The 18,513-nt window shown below is 33.7% G+C and overlaps 1 protein-coding gene across 1 annotated transcript; it reads right to left on the bottom strand.

The window, feature by feature from the left end:
• Nucleotides 1-5,730: 5,730 nt before the first annotated feature.
• Nucleotides 5,731-18,245, bottom strand: LOC132062633 (protein transport Sec1a-like). Its single transcript, XM_059455165.1, has 22 exons — nucleotides 17,906-18,245; nucleotides 15,991-16,049; nucleotides 15,160-15,241; nucleotides 14,691-14,769; nucleotides 12,250-12,300; nucleotides 12,040-12,136; nucleotides 11,910-11,942; nucleotides 11,512-11,640; nucleotides 11,041-11,226; nucleotides 10,870-10,953; nucleotides 10,696-10,794; nucleotides 10,510-10,580; nucleotides 10,171-10,267; nucleotides 9,554-9,679; nucleotides 9,365-9,460; nucleotides 8,409-8,522; nucleotides 8,241-8,318; nucleotides 7,307-7,521; nucleotides 6,946-7,036; nucleotides 6,761-6,850; nucleotides 6,097-6,198; nucleotides 5,731-5,990 (listed from the first exon to the last, which is right to left on the bottom strand). The coding sequence occupies exons 1-21, from the start codon at nucleotides 17,979-17,981 to the stop codon at nucleotides 6,142-6,144; spliced, it is 2,010 nt and encodes a 669-aa protein (XP_059311148.1). The 5' UTR covers nucleotides 17,982-18,245; the 3' UTR covers nucleotides 5,731-5,990; nucleotides 6,097-6,141.
• Nucleotides 18,246-18,513: the final 268 nt, after the last annotated feature.

The raw sequence follows: 18,513 nt of genomic DNA, 5'->3' as shown, positions 1-18,513 counted from the left end.
AAATCGCAAAATTGAAGTTGTAGACAAATCACTAGTGTTATCAATTCAAAGCACGTAGCTGCGGCTAAATGCACGTTCAGTGTCTACATTTGCTAATCTATTTCTCTCTCCCTGGATTTTATTGTGGATTAAAAAATTTTAATTATATACCGTGACCATAAGAAGGAAATTTACATTATAAATTTATACGTTTAATCGAGAAAAGGACATAAAAGGTCCCTTAACTATGAGAGTAGGTTCAAAATAGTTCCTTAACTATGCACTTAACGGTTTTGGTCCTTTAAGTTTGCCATAAGTAAACAAAAATGGTCCCTTAACTATGAGGGTTGGTTAAAAATAGTCCCTTAAGTATGCAATTAACAGTTTTGGTCCTTTAAGTTCACCAAAAGTTAACAGTTTTTTTCTCCGACAAAATATTCATCGAATTCTGTTTGTTAGATTTGACGAGAACTATAAATAAAAGGAAAAAATTAGCGAGAACTCACTAACAGCTAAAGACATGAGCACTTATAGGAATCGAGAAAAATAAAGACTTGACAATGTCGAAAAAATTTTTTCGAAACATAAAGACCAACGGCTTCGTCAATTAAAACCGAGGGAATCCAAAGGCTAAATAAAATACACTAGACTTTAGAAATTTTAATTAAAAAAATCACTCCAAAAACAGCAAAAAAATGATTCTCATGGATAAAATCGAGGGACACTATTTTTTAATTTTTATTGTTTTTTATAAAAAACTAAGTCCATCAGCTTATTTCGAGGAACAATGTTTAAAACTATTTAAAAAAAAAAAAAGAATCATACATTTTTTTTTTTGAAAAACAAGTCTAGTGTATTTTACTTAGTGAATAGAATCCCTCGATTTTAATCGATAGAGTCTGTCGGTCTTTGTGTTCCGAGACACTATTTTCTCGACATTATTTAGGCTCGCTTTTTCCTATAACCGACTAACGTTGTTGTCCCGAGGTATTTGACCAATCTAGAGTTCTTTAATTTTTTTCCTTTTTCATTCGTCAAATCTAACAAACATAGTTTGATGAATATTTTGTCGAGACTAAAACCGTTAAGTTTTGGCGAACTTAAAGGACCAAAACTCTTAAGTGCATTAGACTATTTTTAACCAACCTTCATAAAAATTTTTGTTAACTTGTGGCAAACTTAAAGGACCAAAACCGTTAAGTGCGTAGTTGGACTATTTTGAACCTACTATCATAGTTAAGGACCATTTTTGTCCTTTTCTCCGTTTAATCCAAAGCTCAAAAGTGTTTATTTTTTAAAAAAAAAAAAAACTGAACTGTTTGGCCAAGTTATTGACATAAAACAAGTGTTTCTGAGAGTGGCAAAAATGTTTCTCTAAAGCTAAAGACATGAGCACTTTTGAAAAAATATACTTAATTTTTTAAAAGCTTGGCAAACACTAATTACTGCTCAAAAGTATTTTTTAATTAATCATCCAAACAGTTGTTTCTCATTAAAAAGTATCTTTTTCAAAAACACTTTTCAAAATAAGCGAATTTTAGAATCATTTTTTTTTTTTGCACGGATTGTCCTTCAAAGGCACTGTTCTTTAATTTTTATGGTCTTTAATTTTTGCCCTTCACCTAAAAATTCATGGTTTCGAGTTTAAACCCCCGCTTAATCAAAAATTAAAAAAAAAATCGCATGGCAGAGTTTTGGCAATTTGAGGGACAAAAATTAAAGACCACCACCAGATAAGGACAATCGTGCAAATTGCCCTTCTAGAATTTTGGCCAAACATACCATTATTATAGTTGTAACTTGTACATATAATTGTACTATCCATAATTTATAGAATGCCCTTCTAGAATTCTATTGCTATGTTTTGTACACTGAAAAGTTTCGTTATATTTTGTAAATACTTTTCTTATTATGTATACATATATGTCAATCGACCTTTGGAAAATATACTATTACTAGCATTTTTGGTTGGGGTTCCCAAACTTTATGTAGTAGTTTTTGAATGTAAAAATATTGGACAATTAATTAACATATGATTTCGTTCGTAGCTATTTCCTAACTAGCAATACATGTGAACATGTCTATTCACTTTAATTAGTCAATCTTTATGGTTTGTATTTTAAAAATAACTTTTAAAAACATTCTAATTGTTATTATATATAACAACATATACAAAATTTATTTTATGTATCATCACTTTAGTTATAATTAAAAAATGGAGTTGATGGAATTAAGTCTTTGAGATGGAAAGGGTCGGACTTTTTTCTCATTATCATGACAATGAAAGTTGTTCATCGATGTAAAAGAAAATTAGTAAGAATATGAGGAAAAATTAATATTTTGATTCTAAATTTTTTCTTTTGAATTCTTTAATATCTTATATGTATACCGACAGGTTAATATTCATTTCAATTAAGTAACTATTCAGATCCAAACATAAGAACCATTGTTATATATATTGGATTTTTTAAAAGCAAAACTAATAAAATATTTTTATTAAATTAATTAAAAAATATATTATAATTTTTTATATTAACAATTATAGATAAAATAAATTGTTACAAAGAAATCAAAATTAAAAAGATATATGTTATATCATTAATCACCAAATTTTAATTCTGAAATAAAAATATAAAGTAATACATTTTATAAATGTAAAGAAACAATAATCAGAGACTGCAAAGGAGACTAAATAAGTAAAGTAGTGACAATGAAGGGAAACGGGGATAAAAGTCACTCCCTCCTTTTACTTTTACTTGTCGACGTTAACATATCAAGGAAAAAAAATCTTCTTCTTATTTTACCCTTCACATTAATTGTTCATTTTTAAATCATTTTCTGAGGCTATTGAGACTATATACCAATAAATATGGATATTATGATAAAATATATACTTTATTTATTAATTCTCAAAGAACGTGAAAAGTCAAAAGTGAACAAGTTATGTGTAGGAGAATTAAAATAACTTTTGGTATAAATTTGCATTGCTATTGTTCGTCCTCTCTTCACGTTTAAAGTATTGACAAAGAAGGAAAACAGGGATAAAAGTCAATCTCTCTGTTTACTTTTACTTGTCCACGTTAACATATCAAGAGAAAAAAACTAATATGGTAATTATTAATTAGTATGAAACTTCAATTATGTTGATTGTGTATAAAGATAACAACTACGCATATATTATAGGCATACATATTTGTATACATGTCATTCTTTTTCTTGTATTCCGTTATTTATCATGGGGACCATCAAGCCAGGCAACGCAAGAAGAGTTGGGAGAATCATGCAGAAGGGGCTGGCCATTAATTTCCATGGAATTAATGAGTGAATATTTGTGTGTTCTTATTATTAATTTTACCCTTTAATTACTCATTTTCAAATTATTTTCGAAGGCTATTGAGACTTACACCAATAAATATGAATATTATGGTAAAATATATACTTTCTCTGTCCCATATTACTTGTCACTTTCCCTTTTGCACGCCCCTTAAGAAATCAGAAGTAAAAAATGTATTTTACTATCTTACCCTTATCTCTCTAATAAATACATTCTAATCAAATTTGACTATTTTCAAGAACATTTATTACTAAGGGTAAGATGGGAAAGATTTAATTAATTTTATCTTGTAATTTTATCTTGGTTTTGTAAATGAACAAGTAATTTGGACATATACTTTTAGTAATGTGGCCAAGTAATATGAGACGGAGAGGATAAGATGTGAAAGATTTAATTAATTTTATCTTGGTTCTGTAAATGAATAAGTAATTTGGACATATATTTTTAGTAATGTTGAGTGCTTCATTCATGAACAAGTAAAAGTGAACGGACGAAATAAATATGTGTCGGACAATTAAAATTGAACTGCATACTTGTATACATGAGCAGAGAATAAATATTCAGTAAAAAAGTAGTTTAGTAATGTGGCCAAGTAATATAGAATAGAGGGAGCATTTCATTTATTAATTCTTAAAGAACTTGAAAAGTCAACAAGTATAAGTGCACCGAGGAAATAAATGTGTCGGAGAATTAAATTTGAAGTGCATACGTGTATACATGAGAAGAGATAAATATTGACTACATGACATATGATCACGTGGAATAAAAAAGTAGTTGGTTAAAATGTACAATTTATATAGCTTGTGGTACAAATTTCTATTGTTGTGTTAGTCCTCTCTTCACACTTAGATATATTAGAATAGAAATAGAAAAGAAGAAAAATATAGAATAGAAAAATAGACATATATTTTTAGTAATGTGGCCAAGTAATATGGACGAAGGGAATACTTCATTTTTATTAATTCTTAAGAACGTGAAAAGTCAAGTATAGTAATGTGGCCAAGTAATATGGGACAAAAAGAGTACTTCATTTATTAATTCTTAAAGAACGTAAAAAGTCAAGTAATGTGGCCAAGAAATATGGGACGGAAGGACTACTTCATTTATTAATTCTTAAAGAACGTGAAAAGTCTAGTAATGTGGCCAAGAAATATGGAACGGAAGGACTACTTCATTTATTAATTCTTAAATAACGTGAAAAATCAAAAGTGAACAAGTAAAAGTGCACGGAGAAAATAAATATGTATCGGATAATTAAAATTGAAGTGCATACATGTATACGGGGAAGAAAATAAATATTCAAGAAAAAACGTGAAAAGTCAAAAGTGAACAAGTAAAAGTGCACGGAGGAAATAAATATGTGTCGGAAAATTAAAATAGAAGTGCACACGTGTATATATGAGAAAAGAATAAATATTCAGTACTATGACATATATCTACGTGGGATTTATTAATTCTTAAAGAACGTGAAAAGTCAAAAGTGAACAAATTAAAGTGCACGGAGGAAATAAATTTGTGTAGGAGAACTAAAATTGAGATGTCTTCATGGGATGTAAAAATAGTTGGATAAAGTGTATAAATTATATAGCTTATGATACGAGCACTCATTGCGTGTACAATTTGTGAAGCTCATGCTACAAGCTAGAGGAGCGGTGCCCGTCCCTCCTCCACGCTTATATATAATAGAAAAAAGTAAACGTTCGAACTGGTCCAAATACTTATTCCAAATTTTGAAATTCATTTAACAAATAGGTCTACGAACTCGTGTGGAAAAATCAAAAGAAAATGATTTTAGCGATTAAATGACTCGAAAACATGTTTAATACAATTGTCATCTTCACTCTATAATTGAACCTGAAAATTAGCATTTAGAATTTGAAAGAGTAAAGGGAACTGGTCTGCTAAGCGTCCCTTTAATGCATAATGTGTATCGAATTAGAGATAGAATGTTCTAATTATTTGCGATATCATATGAATGACGGGATAAATTTTAAAGTTATAACATGTTTAAAAGACTATGATTCGATAAACAGATTACATTGTTTAAAGATTTTAAACAAGGATGGATAACGTTTAACACATAATCTTTATCTATATAGCATGTACTTATTATTAGTATAAAGTGTAATGTTAGAAAATTTTAGCTTAAAATTTTAGTGGCAAGCAAATGAAACTTAAGTTTGATCACCTGAGAAAGTACTAATTGACTCCAATTCTGAGCCAAAGGCATTGAAGATAGTCTATTAAATCAGAAAATTCCCTTAAATAAACAGATACAAACGATCTTTCTTCTTTCAGCACATGTCATTTAAGACAAGACTTGGCCAACTAAATTTGGTACAATTACAAAAATTCAAGAGTGCAATCCTGCTTGTGTTTCAACTTCTTTTTCTTAAAAATAATAATAATAATAATAATAATAATAATTAACCAAGCTGTATTCAAAGTCCTTCACTGCCTCATGAATGTTGGAAGGAAGTTTCTATATCATCTTCTTTCAAAGATAATTCTTCTACCTAAGCTGCAGATTAGTATAAAGGCAGTCACCCAACTGCAAAATTCCAATATCATGAAGCCTTCTATAAAATTGATATATGCCTTTGCAGTTAATCAAGTTCTTCCCGATAAGAGAAGCGCCAGAAACTAAACAATCTGCTTCTTGAATATAAATTGCATACTGCAATTTAAAATTGGAAGAAAAAAGTTTTAGTTGTAGGGATCGAGTAGTTCCTCAAATGGAAGAAAAAACATTAAACAATGATCAGTTTAGCTTTCTCACTGACCTTTCGGGTGTCAATGAAAAATGTCTACAAATCCCAAATAACACATTAAATTCCGAGGCCATGATCTACTGAAAGTTCTTTCTCCGATAGCAATTTCAGTTTCTGTGAAACAAGATGAGAAGAATGAGTTCAGACTGAGTATATATTTCACTTGACTATTAGTGTTATGGAAGCGATGCATTAATTCCATTTTCAGATCTTAGACATCACCACAGTTTCTAACTTTGGGAAATTTTATAGCTATTATCATAGCCTGTGAAAAGCTGCTTCTCCAGCCAGATTGCAGTTTAAACAATTTGAACGTTGAAATGATTACAAGGCCTATTGGAGCTTAATAAAACATTTTTCTTGCATGCCTTCGCAAACACAGTTTTTTAAATAGTAGATCCAATATTCACATACAACCAAGATTGAAATTAGTGTGACATGGAATAACTCTACATATGTAAAACTTAAATTTTAGCTCATGAATCATGGAATGATATCTTGAAAAACCTAAAGTCTCCGAGTGATTGACACCAAGATTGATCATTTTATTATGAATGTTTTGCAAGCATGTTAAGAGCTATTCGCAAGTCTTTTCTTTTTCTTTTTAACAGAGGAAGCTTGTCAGAATTCTTAGAAAATCGTAATCGAAGGCACCACGCCAAAGACTTAATATTACCGTGATGTATTGAGGTGGATCATCTAGACTAGTCGTGCCGAGAACCACTTCCCTCCTTAACTTTGATGTAAGTTTGTGACAAACCCTAAGCTGCATAGAAGAAAATCAACGATACACCATTTCAGATGCCCAAGCCTTCACTTAGTGGAAAGCCAGTGGATGGAAATTAAAAGTTAAGGAATTACCTCAGATCGAGTTGCACCACCAATAATGAAAACAAAAATCCGTTGCCCCATGTTCTTAAAATCAGTTGAAAAACTTCTGAGACTAGAGTCACTAGAAAAATTCCAACAAAGACACAAGACAAGATGAGGAATGTTAAATTGCAATGATCAATTTCTTGAACATATTTAAAATTAAGTATATTAATGCTGCATGCTATGCAAATCCTATACCATGGAATAGTGATGAACAATTAAATGAATAAATATGGTACTCTTGTTTCTGAAAAGTGACAGTTCCTTCATATGGAAGTCAATGAGGTCTGGATCTTCTCGGTTTAAAAAGAAATAGAAATTTTATTAAAGATAAGTTCTACGGGAGAACCTTGAATATCCATCATCAGAAGTACGAGAACGTGCCCAATTCGGAGTCCTCCTTGATCTCACTGAGCGTGGATTAGAATTAGTAGATTCAGTGGCCTTTGGTGGGATATTCCCTGCAGAAGATCCATTGACCTCACGAGTTGCTGATTGAGGATTGTTCAAGCACTGATAATCATCTTTTGACAAGTCACCTTTACACATTTTCTCAACTAACTCCTGAAAGAAGCAGGATGGTTATATGATTTAGGAAGCATGAAGTACGAGCTAAGCCATTGAAAGAGCTATTTGCAAGCATTGAATCATTTGAAAGCCTGGAAAATAATCGAAGCTGAATGTATTCTTCTTTCACACAATGGCAATTTGAAAAAGCATCTCTCCTTGTAAAAGCATAATGTCTTTCTTTCTAAGCATTGTAGTCCCCAAACTCAAAAATAGAGTTCCAATAAGAGAGGCAAGAGCAATTGGACCCCGTTTCCAAGTATGGAAGTTTTCTGGAATATGATTCAGAACCCTCCAATGGTAAGCAGGTAAAATTGGTCCTTAAGCAATATCCATTTCAAAAAAGTACTGGGCATCCTCTATGTGGAGTATGCAAGAAGATTTTCCAGTCAAATGATCCATCACATATATATATATTCATTGCTAGGTCATTCAGTGGATTCAATCAGTCAATTAGGACTAAATCCTACAATTCATGTAGCAATTTGAAACTAATTAACCTCTCTGGTCACAAAATTGACAGTTAATTTACTATTCCAATACTAAAAATCAGCTTAATCTAGAAAATAAAGAAGATATAATCATATGGATGGTAACAAAAACTGTGACCTCTTACAGTAACAAGCTTATAAGTACTAAACTAAAGATGAAAATATCTCCCCAGTTTACTTCTGCAAAATTACATTCAAGGAGGATTAGGAAATCTTATAGCTAACCTCTATGACGGGATAAAACCGGAATAGTTGCCACGTTTCTTCCTCTCCAGTTCGATCCTTTCTGGCTGCATTCCCTTTCTAATATGCAAACAACAAAATCTAGCAACTGTCAGGTCTCATTTCTGGCATTAAGTGAGCTGAAAACTCCAGGAAAGTTTTAGTGCTTACCTTTTGTGAATCAAACTTCAGGGAGAAGCTTCCACTTGGCTTCCGTTTTTCTGAGCCCTCTAGCATTCTCATATTTTTCACAGCCTTCATATCCTCAGGTGACAGTTTTGCTAACTAAGAGAAAAAAATTTCTATATTAAAATTTCAAAGTTTCCTTAGCTTCAATAGCAGTACAAATGAACCAATACAAAATATAGCCATGCATTTGAGAAAAAGAATAACAACTCTACAAGTTGATTCTATGACAGAATATGGATAAATTGGGGATGACCATATTTTCTTATGGCATAAATACATTTGGTTGAGAACTTTTTTCTCAAAAACTGGTTAATTCTCAAAATAGTATCCAAGCGGCCAAGAAATCCTGAGAGCATTGATACAAAGGAGATAACTTTTATTGGCCCACATGGTGAAATTGTTACATAAACTAGAACTTGTCCTCTTGATCTACTCTTCTCACTCCAGAATTTGCTTCAAATTCCCTAAACTACACCCAGTGACACATTATAATTGTACTTGAAAAAAACTGCTTGAAAAGTCGAAACAGAAAACTGCCTCAATTAAGCTAACTGCATTATTGTTCAGAGGAACAATTTTTTTCTTTTACCTTTTTATATTGTTCTTGTATTATTTGGCAAAATGCATAGAAACCCCAACATTTTAACTTGTTGTTCGCAACACCCTATTCATATTCTTCTGATATTATGCATTCTATTACTTCTTTAGTAATTTTCGGGCATCATCTTTCTCGATGCATTACCGAAATCATTTCGAGTTGCTTTTCAGAAGATTCTTTCTTCCCCTTAAAGCAACGGCCGGAACTACTAATCTCCAATTGTTTTATTATGTGTCCATATAAAACAGGCATGCCAATCCACCATAACGTTTGAACAAAACCTCAATGATAGGGTAGATGGAATTCAGACTGTTTCAAGATATTAGCATGTAGGAAATACCTGCATCAGTTTCGCTGCTTTGTCGCCCTCAAATTTTTCTGGATAAACAGATGCATAAATCATCATCAAGCGTAACTTATTTTCACCAGTAGTATCCTGCATGCAGCAAAGTTGTTACTAAGACCATGCCTAGCGGTGGAAACTACAATGAGTTTGAATACATATTCTGAGCCAGCACAAATTTATCACCTGCTTCGTCCTTAGAAAATGGATAACTTCCTTTGTTCCTGCATCACCAAAGACAAGATCCTGCTCTAGCTGGCCAAGTTCCCGAAGACCTGTTTCTCGGATAACTTTATTAAGCTCTCCTGCAATCTGATCAATCAAGGAATGAATTAAACTTCAGCATTTTATTGCAGGTAGCTTCATCACATAGTCAAATTCAATTGGTCCTCAATAACCAAAGAATAACTATATGGACATTAACATAGGTAAGACCAATGACATGGAGGCTGTTATGTCTTTTAAACACCTGCATTTGTGTTCGAATAACAGATGACTATCTCCATGAGCCCTAGTTTACCGCAGAAGGAGACAGGAAGAAGCTGGTTGTTATTGGGCATTCTACAAATTTAAAATACAACCCTAAACCAATGAAACTAGCTCCTAAGAGTCGTACATCCAAAAGTACCTCAAAGTCTAATTTCTTATAGTCCACCTCTATTCAAGAATGACGTTAGCATTTGGAATTGTTAAAGTGTTACTCCATAATAACTACTAATTGTTAAGAAGGGATAAAGTTTAAGTTTGCTTTTTGAAAGAGAGGAAGAAGTTCGCGCATGGATCCAGTTCACGAAGGAACAAACCTCGACATGGGTAGAGAGTCTCTCTTTTTGTTCATTATACTGTGGCAAGGCTTGGACCATCTTCTGCAAGTCCCGTGTAGATAATTCACCTCCATCCCTATGTAAAAATAGATTTTAATTGAGAAATTATCCAAAAAATGGAAGTTTCATGAATAAAGTTTTGTACATCTACTCATCTGTAGCTAATAAATAACAGCTATTATCAATTGGTAACAACTAAAACAATTAATAAGTCACTGAATGCTGCATTAGCCACAGATGCTATACTCATTAAGATGCAGGTTTCCACAAATTTACCGAAGGAACAAAGATTATATATACAGCTTTAAAAATACCAACCTCTGCTCCATCTGTGCTGCCTTGTTCTTAGAAACAAAGTTTGTAAACCTATCGTGGAGTCGTTCACTAGCCTGATAAAGTCTTCAAGTTAGGAGTTGAAGTACATATGACATGCGCCAGCATCTGAGGAATAAGGAAATTCACGAGCACCAGCATCTGAGGAATAAGGAAATTCACGAGACTTACATCAGCTATATGAGTATGCCGTAGCTCCAACCAGACAGGATCCTGGTCTTCCAAAAGAACTTCCTTCTTCTCAGGTGGACCACCTGATTTGCTAGGAACCTGATGTGAATACATTTCGGTCAAACTTCAGGAAAATATTGATATAGGAGATCCAGAACATGAAGCAATGCATACCTCATGTACATATTTATTTCCATCCATATCAAGCAGGTCATGGCACATGGCATCATATGTCCATTCATGAATCACAGGAGCAATCTAAACGGGAAGATTCGTCATTGTATCAAGTTAATAATGAAAAAAGACAATGCTGATTATTATTTTATCAACAAATCAATTCAAAACCTGGTCAACAGATCTGTCCAGAATCAGTAATTCACATGTCTCCTTCTTTGGAAAATTAGGAATACTAGACCGATACATAGTGATATTGTTCCATATGGCTGTAGCAAGCTTTCCAGGAACTAATTCACGGAAATTTGTTGCTGTTGATCCATCCTTGGCAGCTCGATAACGCACATTAGGAAATTCCTGGATGTAAAGACAGAGTTTTAGCCAACATTAAGTTGGTCACTGGGAACGGTAACAGGAAGAGACACAAAATAAAAATCGAAGACATTTGTGATAATGCAACGTCTTTTGTGCCGCCAAAAATTCTTTACTTTGAACTAAAGAGCAATCACAATTGTACCAACCTTATCAACAAATTTTATTTGGCAGAGTATTTGTAACATAAACTAATACAGTAGTCTTTTGGTTTGTTTATAAAACATAAGACGAAAGAGCAAATCATCGCATTAGTGAAGTTTATATTACCTTCAGTGAAGCAAAAACAGTGGAAATTCTTGTGGCCATTACATTCAAGCACGCTTCAGCACGCCGGGAATTTGGAGCACTTTCACCAAACAACTCTCCAAGTGCTCTTTCATGGTCAGTGACAAATCCCTGTGATAAAAACTGACGCATTAATAAAGTCTCAATCTGCATAATTCTTAAATCAATCAACAGAAAACTACTCAATTACAAATTAGTTGGGGTTAGCTATGTGAATTTTCTACATCTGTGCCTATCAATTCAGGTCCATTTCATGTCTGCATAATATTTCATTCATCAAAATTGCAGAATTCTTTTAACTCCCAGTTTATAAACAGACATAGAACTAAATGCTCTGAGTAAAGCAAGAAAAGTGTTCGTCGAGAGATTTTCCAAATTACCTGGCTGTCTATTGGAAAGTACTCAAAGTTCATCTGCATTGTGCAATAACAAAAAATATTCAGTCAAACTTGTGAAGAGATCATTTTCATGATGCATACAGTATTGTAGACAGAGACACATGATCATTACCTCTCCTAGTGCACCTATACGGGGTATGACACTTGTGTCATTCTTGATGCGCGCAACCAGGTCCTTCGGTATTGGGGAGCTGAAGTATACATATGCTCTGAAAAATAATAGGGAAATAACAGAAGTAAGAAGACAAGAACAAGAACATTCAATTAAGTGAACAAAGTATGGTACACTAAATTTTCTAGAGAACAAGATCCTGTCACATACTTCCTGTACAAAGGTTCTCTTCCTGACATATCCGACAAGAACATGACAACACTGCAAATTCAAAATTTAACTGTTAGTTCTCAGTTTTAAGTGCTGCAGAGGGAAAAAGTACTCATGTTTCGGGCAAGAATAAATGAATTAACTAACTTTAGAGATCAGACATGATGGAGGAGAAAGTACATGCAAAAATCCACATCATGTAGCAAAATGTGTAAAACCTTATGCAAGCCATGGATGAGGTCCTCTTCCATCAAATTCCACATGGACAGTAATATTTTAATTTGCTTCTTTAAGTAACTAAACAAAGTTATTTATTCAAATGGACAATTTGTATCTAATTCAGCTACTTTCCTTGTTATTTAGTAGTTCCAAGGGCATGCATATTCTTTTATTTGCTGATGTAATTTCATCCAATTTCATCCAATACTGTAATTTCATCCAAGTTTGTTAATTTATTCAGTCAAATCAAATAAATTTCTTACATGTGAAGTAGAGGGTTGCTTACGTTTTAATCATCTACTCAGTACATATATTTTCTCATTCTAAAATGAAATTTTTGTCCTTCTAGTTACAGTCTTCTCAAGTTTATTCCATCGGTTTTGTTTATCAGTTTAAGTATTATTTCCTGAAAAGAGAAGATACACAACATTTCCTGAAAAGAGAAGATACACAACATAAAAAGTTATCCATGTAAACAGACATAGAAGACAAGTTGTATCCTATGCAAAGCATGGCCATGAGCTAGGTTAAAGTTAAACTGGGAAAATGGGCAGCAAAGGATATTTAGAAGAAAAAAGAAATAGAGAGAAAGCACATCATCTCTAGTCTAATCTAAATTGCTGTGTAATAAATGTTCTCAGCATTGATGGCATCCAAGCCCAGTCGCTGACTATTGAGAACTAAGCAGAGTTAAAATAGATTCTCTTTTCCTTACTTTGAGAAGCAGCTAAAAGGGGAATATGGCTTCCACCTGCTCAAACATCCCAAAGTGCGAAAAAAGGTTCTCTTCTACATTATTATGACAGGCCGGACAATATATTTTAGTAAACCAGTAGGGATCTCAGTGCAGAATAATCTCTCATTACAGGAACTGGTAAAGCTTAAATGCACAAAGCTTTCGACCTGCAATCCTGGGTAAATGTTTTGATCACTTGAAAATATTTTTCTCAACTTTTAGCAGAGAAGCAGAGCTTGTTGATCAGAAATTAAATAGCAGACCACTAGACATCTAAGATTATCAAGTACAGTTACAAAATAAGACAAATTCTCCAGCCTGCTTTTGACCCAGAAATTCCACTGGAATGAAAAATGACCAAGATCCCTGGATTACGTCCTCCCAAAGCATAAATAATTTCATCGCCGCATAAAAGAATTCTTAGTCTGAAACTAGTTAGGTCATTTTTTCCTATTTCATTTTCCAGGTGATATAAGGTCCGTAAGACCACAAAAATATTAATACTTCATTTAGACAGATATAATAGGCATTGGGCATCCTGAGCTGAAAGGAGGGAAGCAAATGGAGGCATTACTAGTCGACTCCAGGAAAGAAAAGCTTCATAAACCCGGTCAAGTAGACTATAGAATGCCTATGACCATTTTCTACTTAATAACTGAAGGAGAGAGGAATTTGCAGAAAGAGGGAAAAGGAGGATTCAAGAGGCCCCCACAAAGACTCTGAGACTTAAATTTAATAGGAGGACAGGGGGTTGTTTGATTCAATTGTAACTTTATTTCATAAGTTTGGGAAGTGGAGTCTCCCTCTATTACCACTGGAATATTCCTTACCCTAGACTTTTGAGATGTCTGGATCATGGAAGACTGGTCGCACTAGCAAAGGAGTAGCAAGTCAGATATCTGTAAGCTATAGTCTGCAATGGTAAGCTTTGCAATCAAAGTAATTTGTGTCTCTACTATAAAAGTTTATTTCTTTGATGGAAAGTGACAGGATCAGAACGTCCCAGAATTTTCCTTATTATTCTCAACATTTAAATAAAGAACAGGTTATGGTCCTATGGAGAGGGCTATACCTTTATACTATTCTTAATCTATAAATACCAAACAGTGCACCAATGTTGTCCTGCTTTCCTTGTATCCTTAGCAGCAGGGTCACAACCAGCTACTATAACGTATAAAGACCAAATGAAGGTCCTCCAAAACAAAAGTCTTGTTTCAATTCTAAATGCAAACCGGCCTTCCTCTTACCTGATAAAGTTAATCAAAATATATAGAAAACTTATGACTGACACAGATGATGAATAGAAAATTTTGGAAATGGGTACAACTCATATGAGAATTTGGAGGTAAGTGTGAGGAGCAGGCAGGTGGGGAAATAGAACATTCAAGATCATGTATAAAGTCAATATGCAGTTCTCTTGCTTTGTTTACAAAATCAAGCACATGATGATTATGTAGAGAACGGATTTTGAGAAAAAAGATCATACTTCTCCTTTGACGGTTGGATGAAATATATAGCATCCATTGTTGGCAAAGGTTGCCTTCTTCTGAAAAGGTCTTCCACCACTGTCACAATAAATACACATTATGCATTAGAACATGCAAGACTAACAACCAATGAATACACTACATGGGACTTTGTGACTCATATTGCACCAGGTTTGGTGACAAAGTCAATAAACCTTATGTTTCTGACTGAGTAGAACTAGAAATCACAGAGTAACTTCTGTGGTGCCTTAAAACGTTTTTTTTTTTTTCTCTCTACAGAAATAGGAGTAGAAACATAACCTAATGAACCTAGTCATCACTCACTTCTCATGGAAAAATGCTCTTCTTGGTTTACTGAAGGGGTTTGATAATTTAGTGAGGCTAGATTGTCAACTAGATCTACAATGACACAGATAAACTAAAAGAGTTCATTGCAAACTAAAAGAGTTCATTGCATGGGGAGCTCACATGAAACTCCTTGATCAGTGATATCAGCCATTTTGCATGTGGAAGACATCACTTTTACCGTTACTTTATCCATGATAAGAACCTGCAAAGAATTAGTTAAGCAGAGCATAAATTTTTAAAATGCAAGTCTCCCGTGCTGTCAAGACATAAGGGCTGCACATAACTGAAAGGAAAAATAGAGAAAGAAGTCAATAACAACAATAACTCCTAACTTTTATTCTTATGCAAAGTTATGGTTGAGGTTTAAAAAGTTCATGATCCACTTTGACTATTGACATACTCACCAAGAGACTTCCCGCTGTTATATGATCAAGCATTGTGTAATAACACAGATAAAGTTAGGCTATTCATTTTAAATTAATCAAGTCATATTGGTAAGGTATTTTACTACAAATCATGTATGTCAAAACTTGATAAGATGGTAAAACAAGAGATACTATAGAAAGTTTGGCATTGACAAGACAGCTGATGAGTTTTCACTATGATAAAGTTGCTCCTTTGATTTAAAGCTCAAGGAGTGGAAACAACCTCTCTATAGAAATGGAAGGAGAAGTCTGCCTACAGTATACACCACTCTACCCCTAACCCCCCCTAGTTGGGAAGCACTTCGGACACAAGGTAAGCCATTTTGAAGCTGGTGCAAAAAACAACATAACAAAATACGACGTACTAGCTTTCCCCAAACATCTGGATGAGAGTCGTTCTTTAAGAGACAAGATTTTTTATAAAGTATATAAGGCTATGAAATATAAAGAAAATAAAATTGTTTCAAGAAGAAAAGACAAAATTTAACAAACTGATTCGTGTAATAAATTCCTTCTGTTAACATACCTTCCATGAAGATCTTGAATCTCCTGAACCCGAAGTTCGAAGCATTTCATGTAATAGTCCTAGAACAAAAATACATCTACACAGTCAGTGCATTAGTAGAAACTCATCTTTAATGTAGTGTAAAGTGCCATACACAGCCACGGTGATGAAGGGACAAAGAGCAATCTGGTGGTACTAACATAGTTTAATGCTGCAATATAATTTAATTAAACAAATTTAGTCTACATTCATTACTCCACATATTATAAGGCTTCTCGGGTAACGTACTTCTTGTTGCTAGATTGAAAGATGCTAACAAAAGGTTAGATGATTTTACTGGCTCCCATTTTGCATTTCTGTTCTTCCATTTTTCAGTATTTCACTCTCACTGCAATTATTAAAAGAGTTGTACACCACATGCGTAAAACGGCTTCTATTATATATATGACCTGACTGATTTCCTGAAGAGTTGTCTTGCTTGAGATTATATCTCTATCAGCTACTCATTGTTGTGCATCAACGTTAAAGATTCAGCTTATTATACAATAGATTAGGAAGGCAACCAAGCACTTATTACAGTTGGAGATGTTTCAAAGAAAGGGAAAGAAATTGTATAAGCAACAAATTTTGAACCCTACCAGCTCCTACTTGGAAATCCAAGAAGTTTTGGTCAAATCTACAATTCCCAACAGAAAGCACTTGTATGTTTTGATGATTGACAAAGTGAATAAATAAGGTGAATGAACCAGGTCTATGGACATGTTCCATCTCAGTAACAGATGCGAGACAAAGTGAATGAACCAGGTCTATGAACATGTTCCAGCTGAAAGTCCTGCTGCGAGTAGAACTAATGAATGAAAAGGTTTTGAGGTAGGAACTTGGAGGACAAGTTACAGGAGTCATTTCCATAATCATTCGGGATAAACTTTAGACTCTTAAAGGGATATTGAAGCCCGTATGACACGCAAGAAGCTTAAGTCAACTCAAACCATAATTCTCCTATTGGGCCTCATCATGTAGGGTTTGTGTTCAGCCGACTTACTGTGCACCAAAAGCTATATATATCCAAGTCCTCTCTTGAAGAATCTCACGCACTCACACAGAGAGACAGAATTCGAGCAAATACAATCAAAGCAATACTTGTGAGTTTTGATTCCTAAAGTGTGGCCGGATACAAAGAACAAGATTGAAGAACCTATTTCATCGTGTAATGTTTTACAGTCTTCAAGTCTAGATTCTTGTATTAGGATTGTTTTATCGAGTTGTACCTTTCCAGCTTTCATAGAAGCAATTATCATAGGTATAAACACTTGTCAAATTCAGCTTCAAGTTGAGGGCAACTTGAAGTGGGCTCAATAGTCTAGGGAGATTATTGAGATAGGAATTAGAGTTAGTTCCTAGGTTGTAGAGTTTGTAATCTGAATTTGCAAAGGCTCAAAGTTGTATTGAAGTTTTGGGAAAAATCCTGCAGAGGTGTAGGTCGTGGTTTTTTCACCCTTGTGAGCCGGGTGGTTTCCACGTAAAAATACTATGTCTTTACTTTTCTGTTCTTCATTATTCCAGATAGAGTAACCTGATCTATCCTATTGACAAAAATGGGATACAACTTAGGATAGATTTTTGGTCGTGCGAAATATCAGCAGTTGAACCCCTCAGAAATTTAAATAACTTAAGAATAAACATAGACTATGTAGCAGGATGTACCTCTTTCTCATGTCAATGTCGCTGCCTAAAACGAAATTAAAACCGTCACCCTTAAGCAACTGATCTTATAAGAAAGAGAACCAAAATACGCATTTTCATATCTGTCACCAATATATTTACGGAGAGCATTTTATAAGTTGAAATACAAGTATGCTACGAACGCACATTCTCAAAATTTGGGCACTGATTACACAAATAAATAAATGCAATATAAGAAAAGATGAGAGCATACGATCACGGCTGATTTGCTTGAAATTCTTATATTCTCCGCCATGAGAGGACGACGTCTCCGAATCTGAAAATGACATATTCTCCTTGCAAATTCTATTCACTGAATTTTATCTGAACATGAAGTGAATGAATCAGGAATTGAAATTTTGTGAGAGAGAAGAGCCACGTAGATACAAAGTGGAAGGAGAAAAATGAGGGAGTTCGTTTTTTTAAGGAGGGAATCAGAGAGTGTCTGAAAAGGTCGTTAAAACTTCGTGGGGACGCACAAAGAGCTCTAACGGTGAATTTAATTTCTTTCTAAATATATCTCATTCTCCTCCTCCAATTCTCTCTTATTTCTATTTATATATTTCGACCCTTTCCAATTCTCCAACTAGTATTAGTTATACATCTAACTATGTTATTAATGCTATAAATATCGATTGTATATGTGTTCCAACGCACTTGCAATTGACCAAGACCGTGAAAAAATTAAGACTGAACTAGTAGAAAATTATTAAGTATTTATTCCCATCTATGTTTCTAATATTTCTTACAATAAGTGGCTAACGACAAAAAAAAACTTTAAAATATCGCTCAAGATATCATTATTAGGTTTGCTAGAGCCAA

Source organism: Lycium ferocissimum, chromosome 7 (assembly GCF_029784015.1).
Source record: "Lycium ferocissimum isolate CSIRO_LF1 chromosome 7, AGI_CSIRO_Lferr_CH_V1, whole genome shotgun sequence".
NCBI classification, from domain to species: Eukaryota; Viridiplantae; Streptophyta; class Magnoliopsida; order Solanales; family Solanaceae; genus Lycium; species Lycium ferocissimum.
This window is presented reverse-complemented; position numbering and strand designations above follow the sequence as displayed.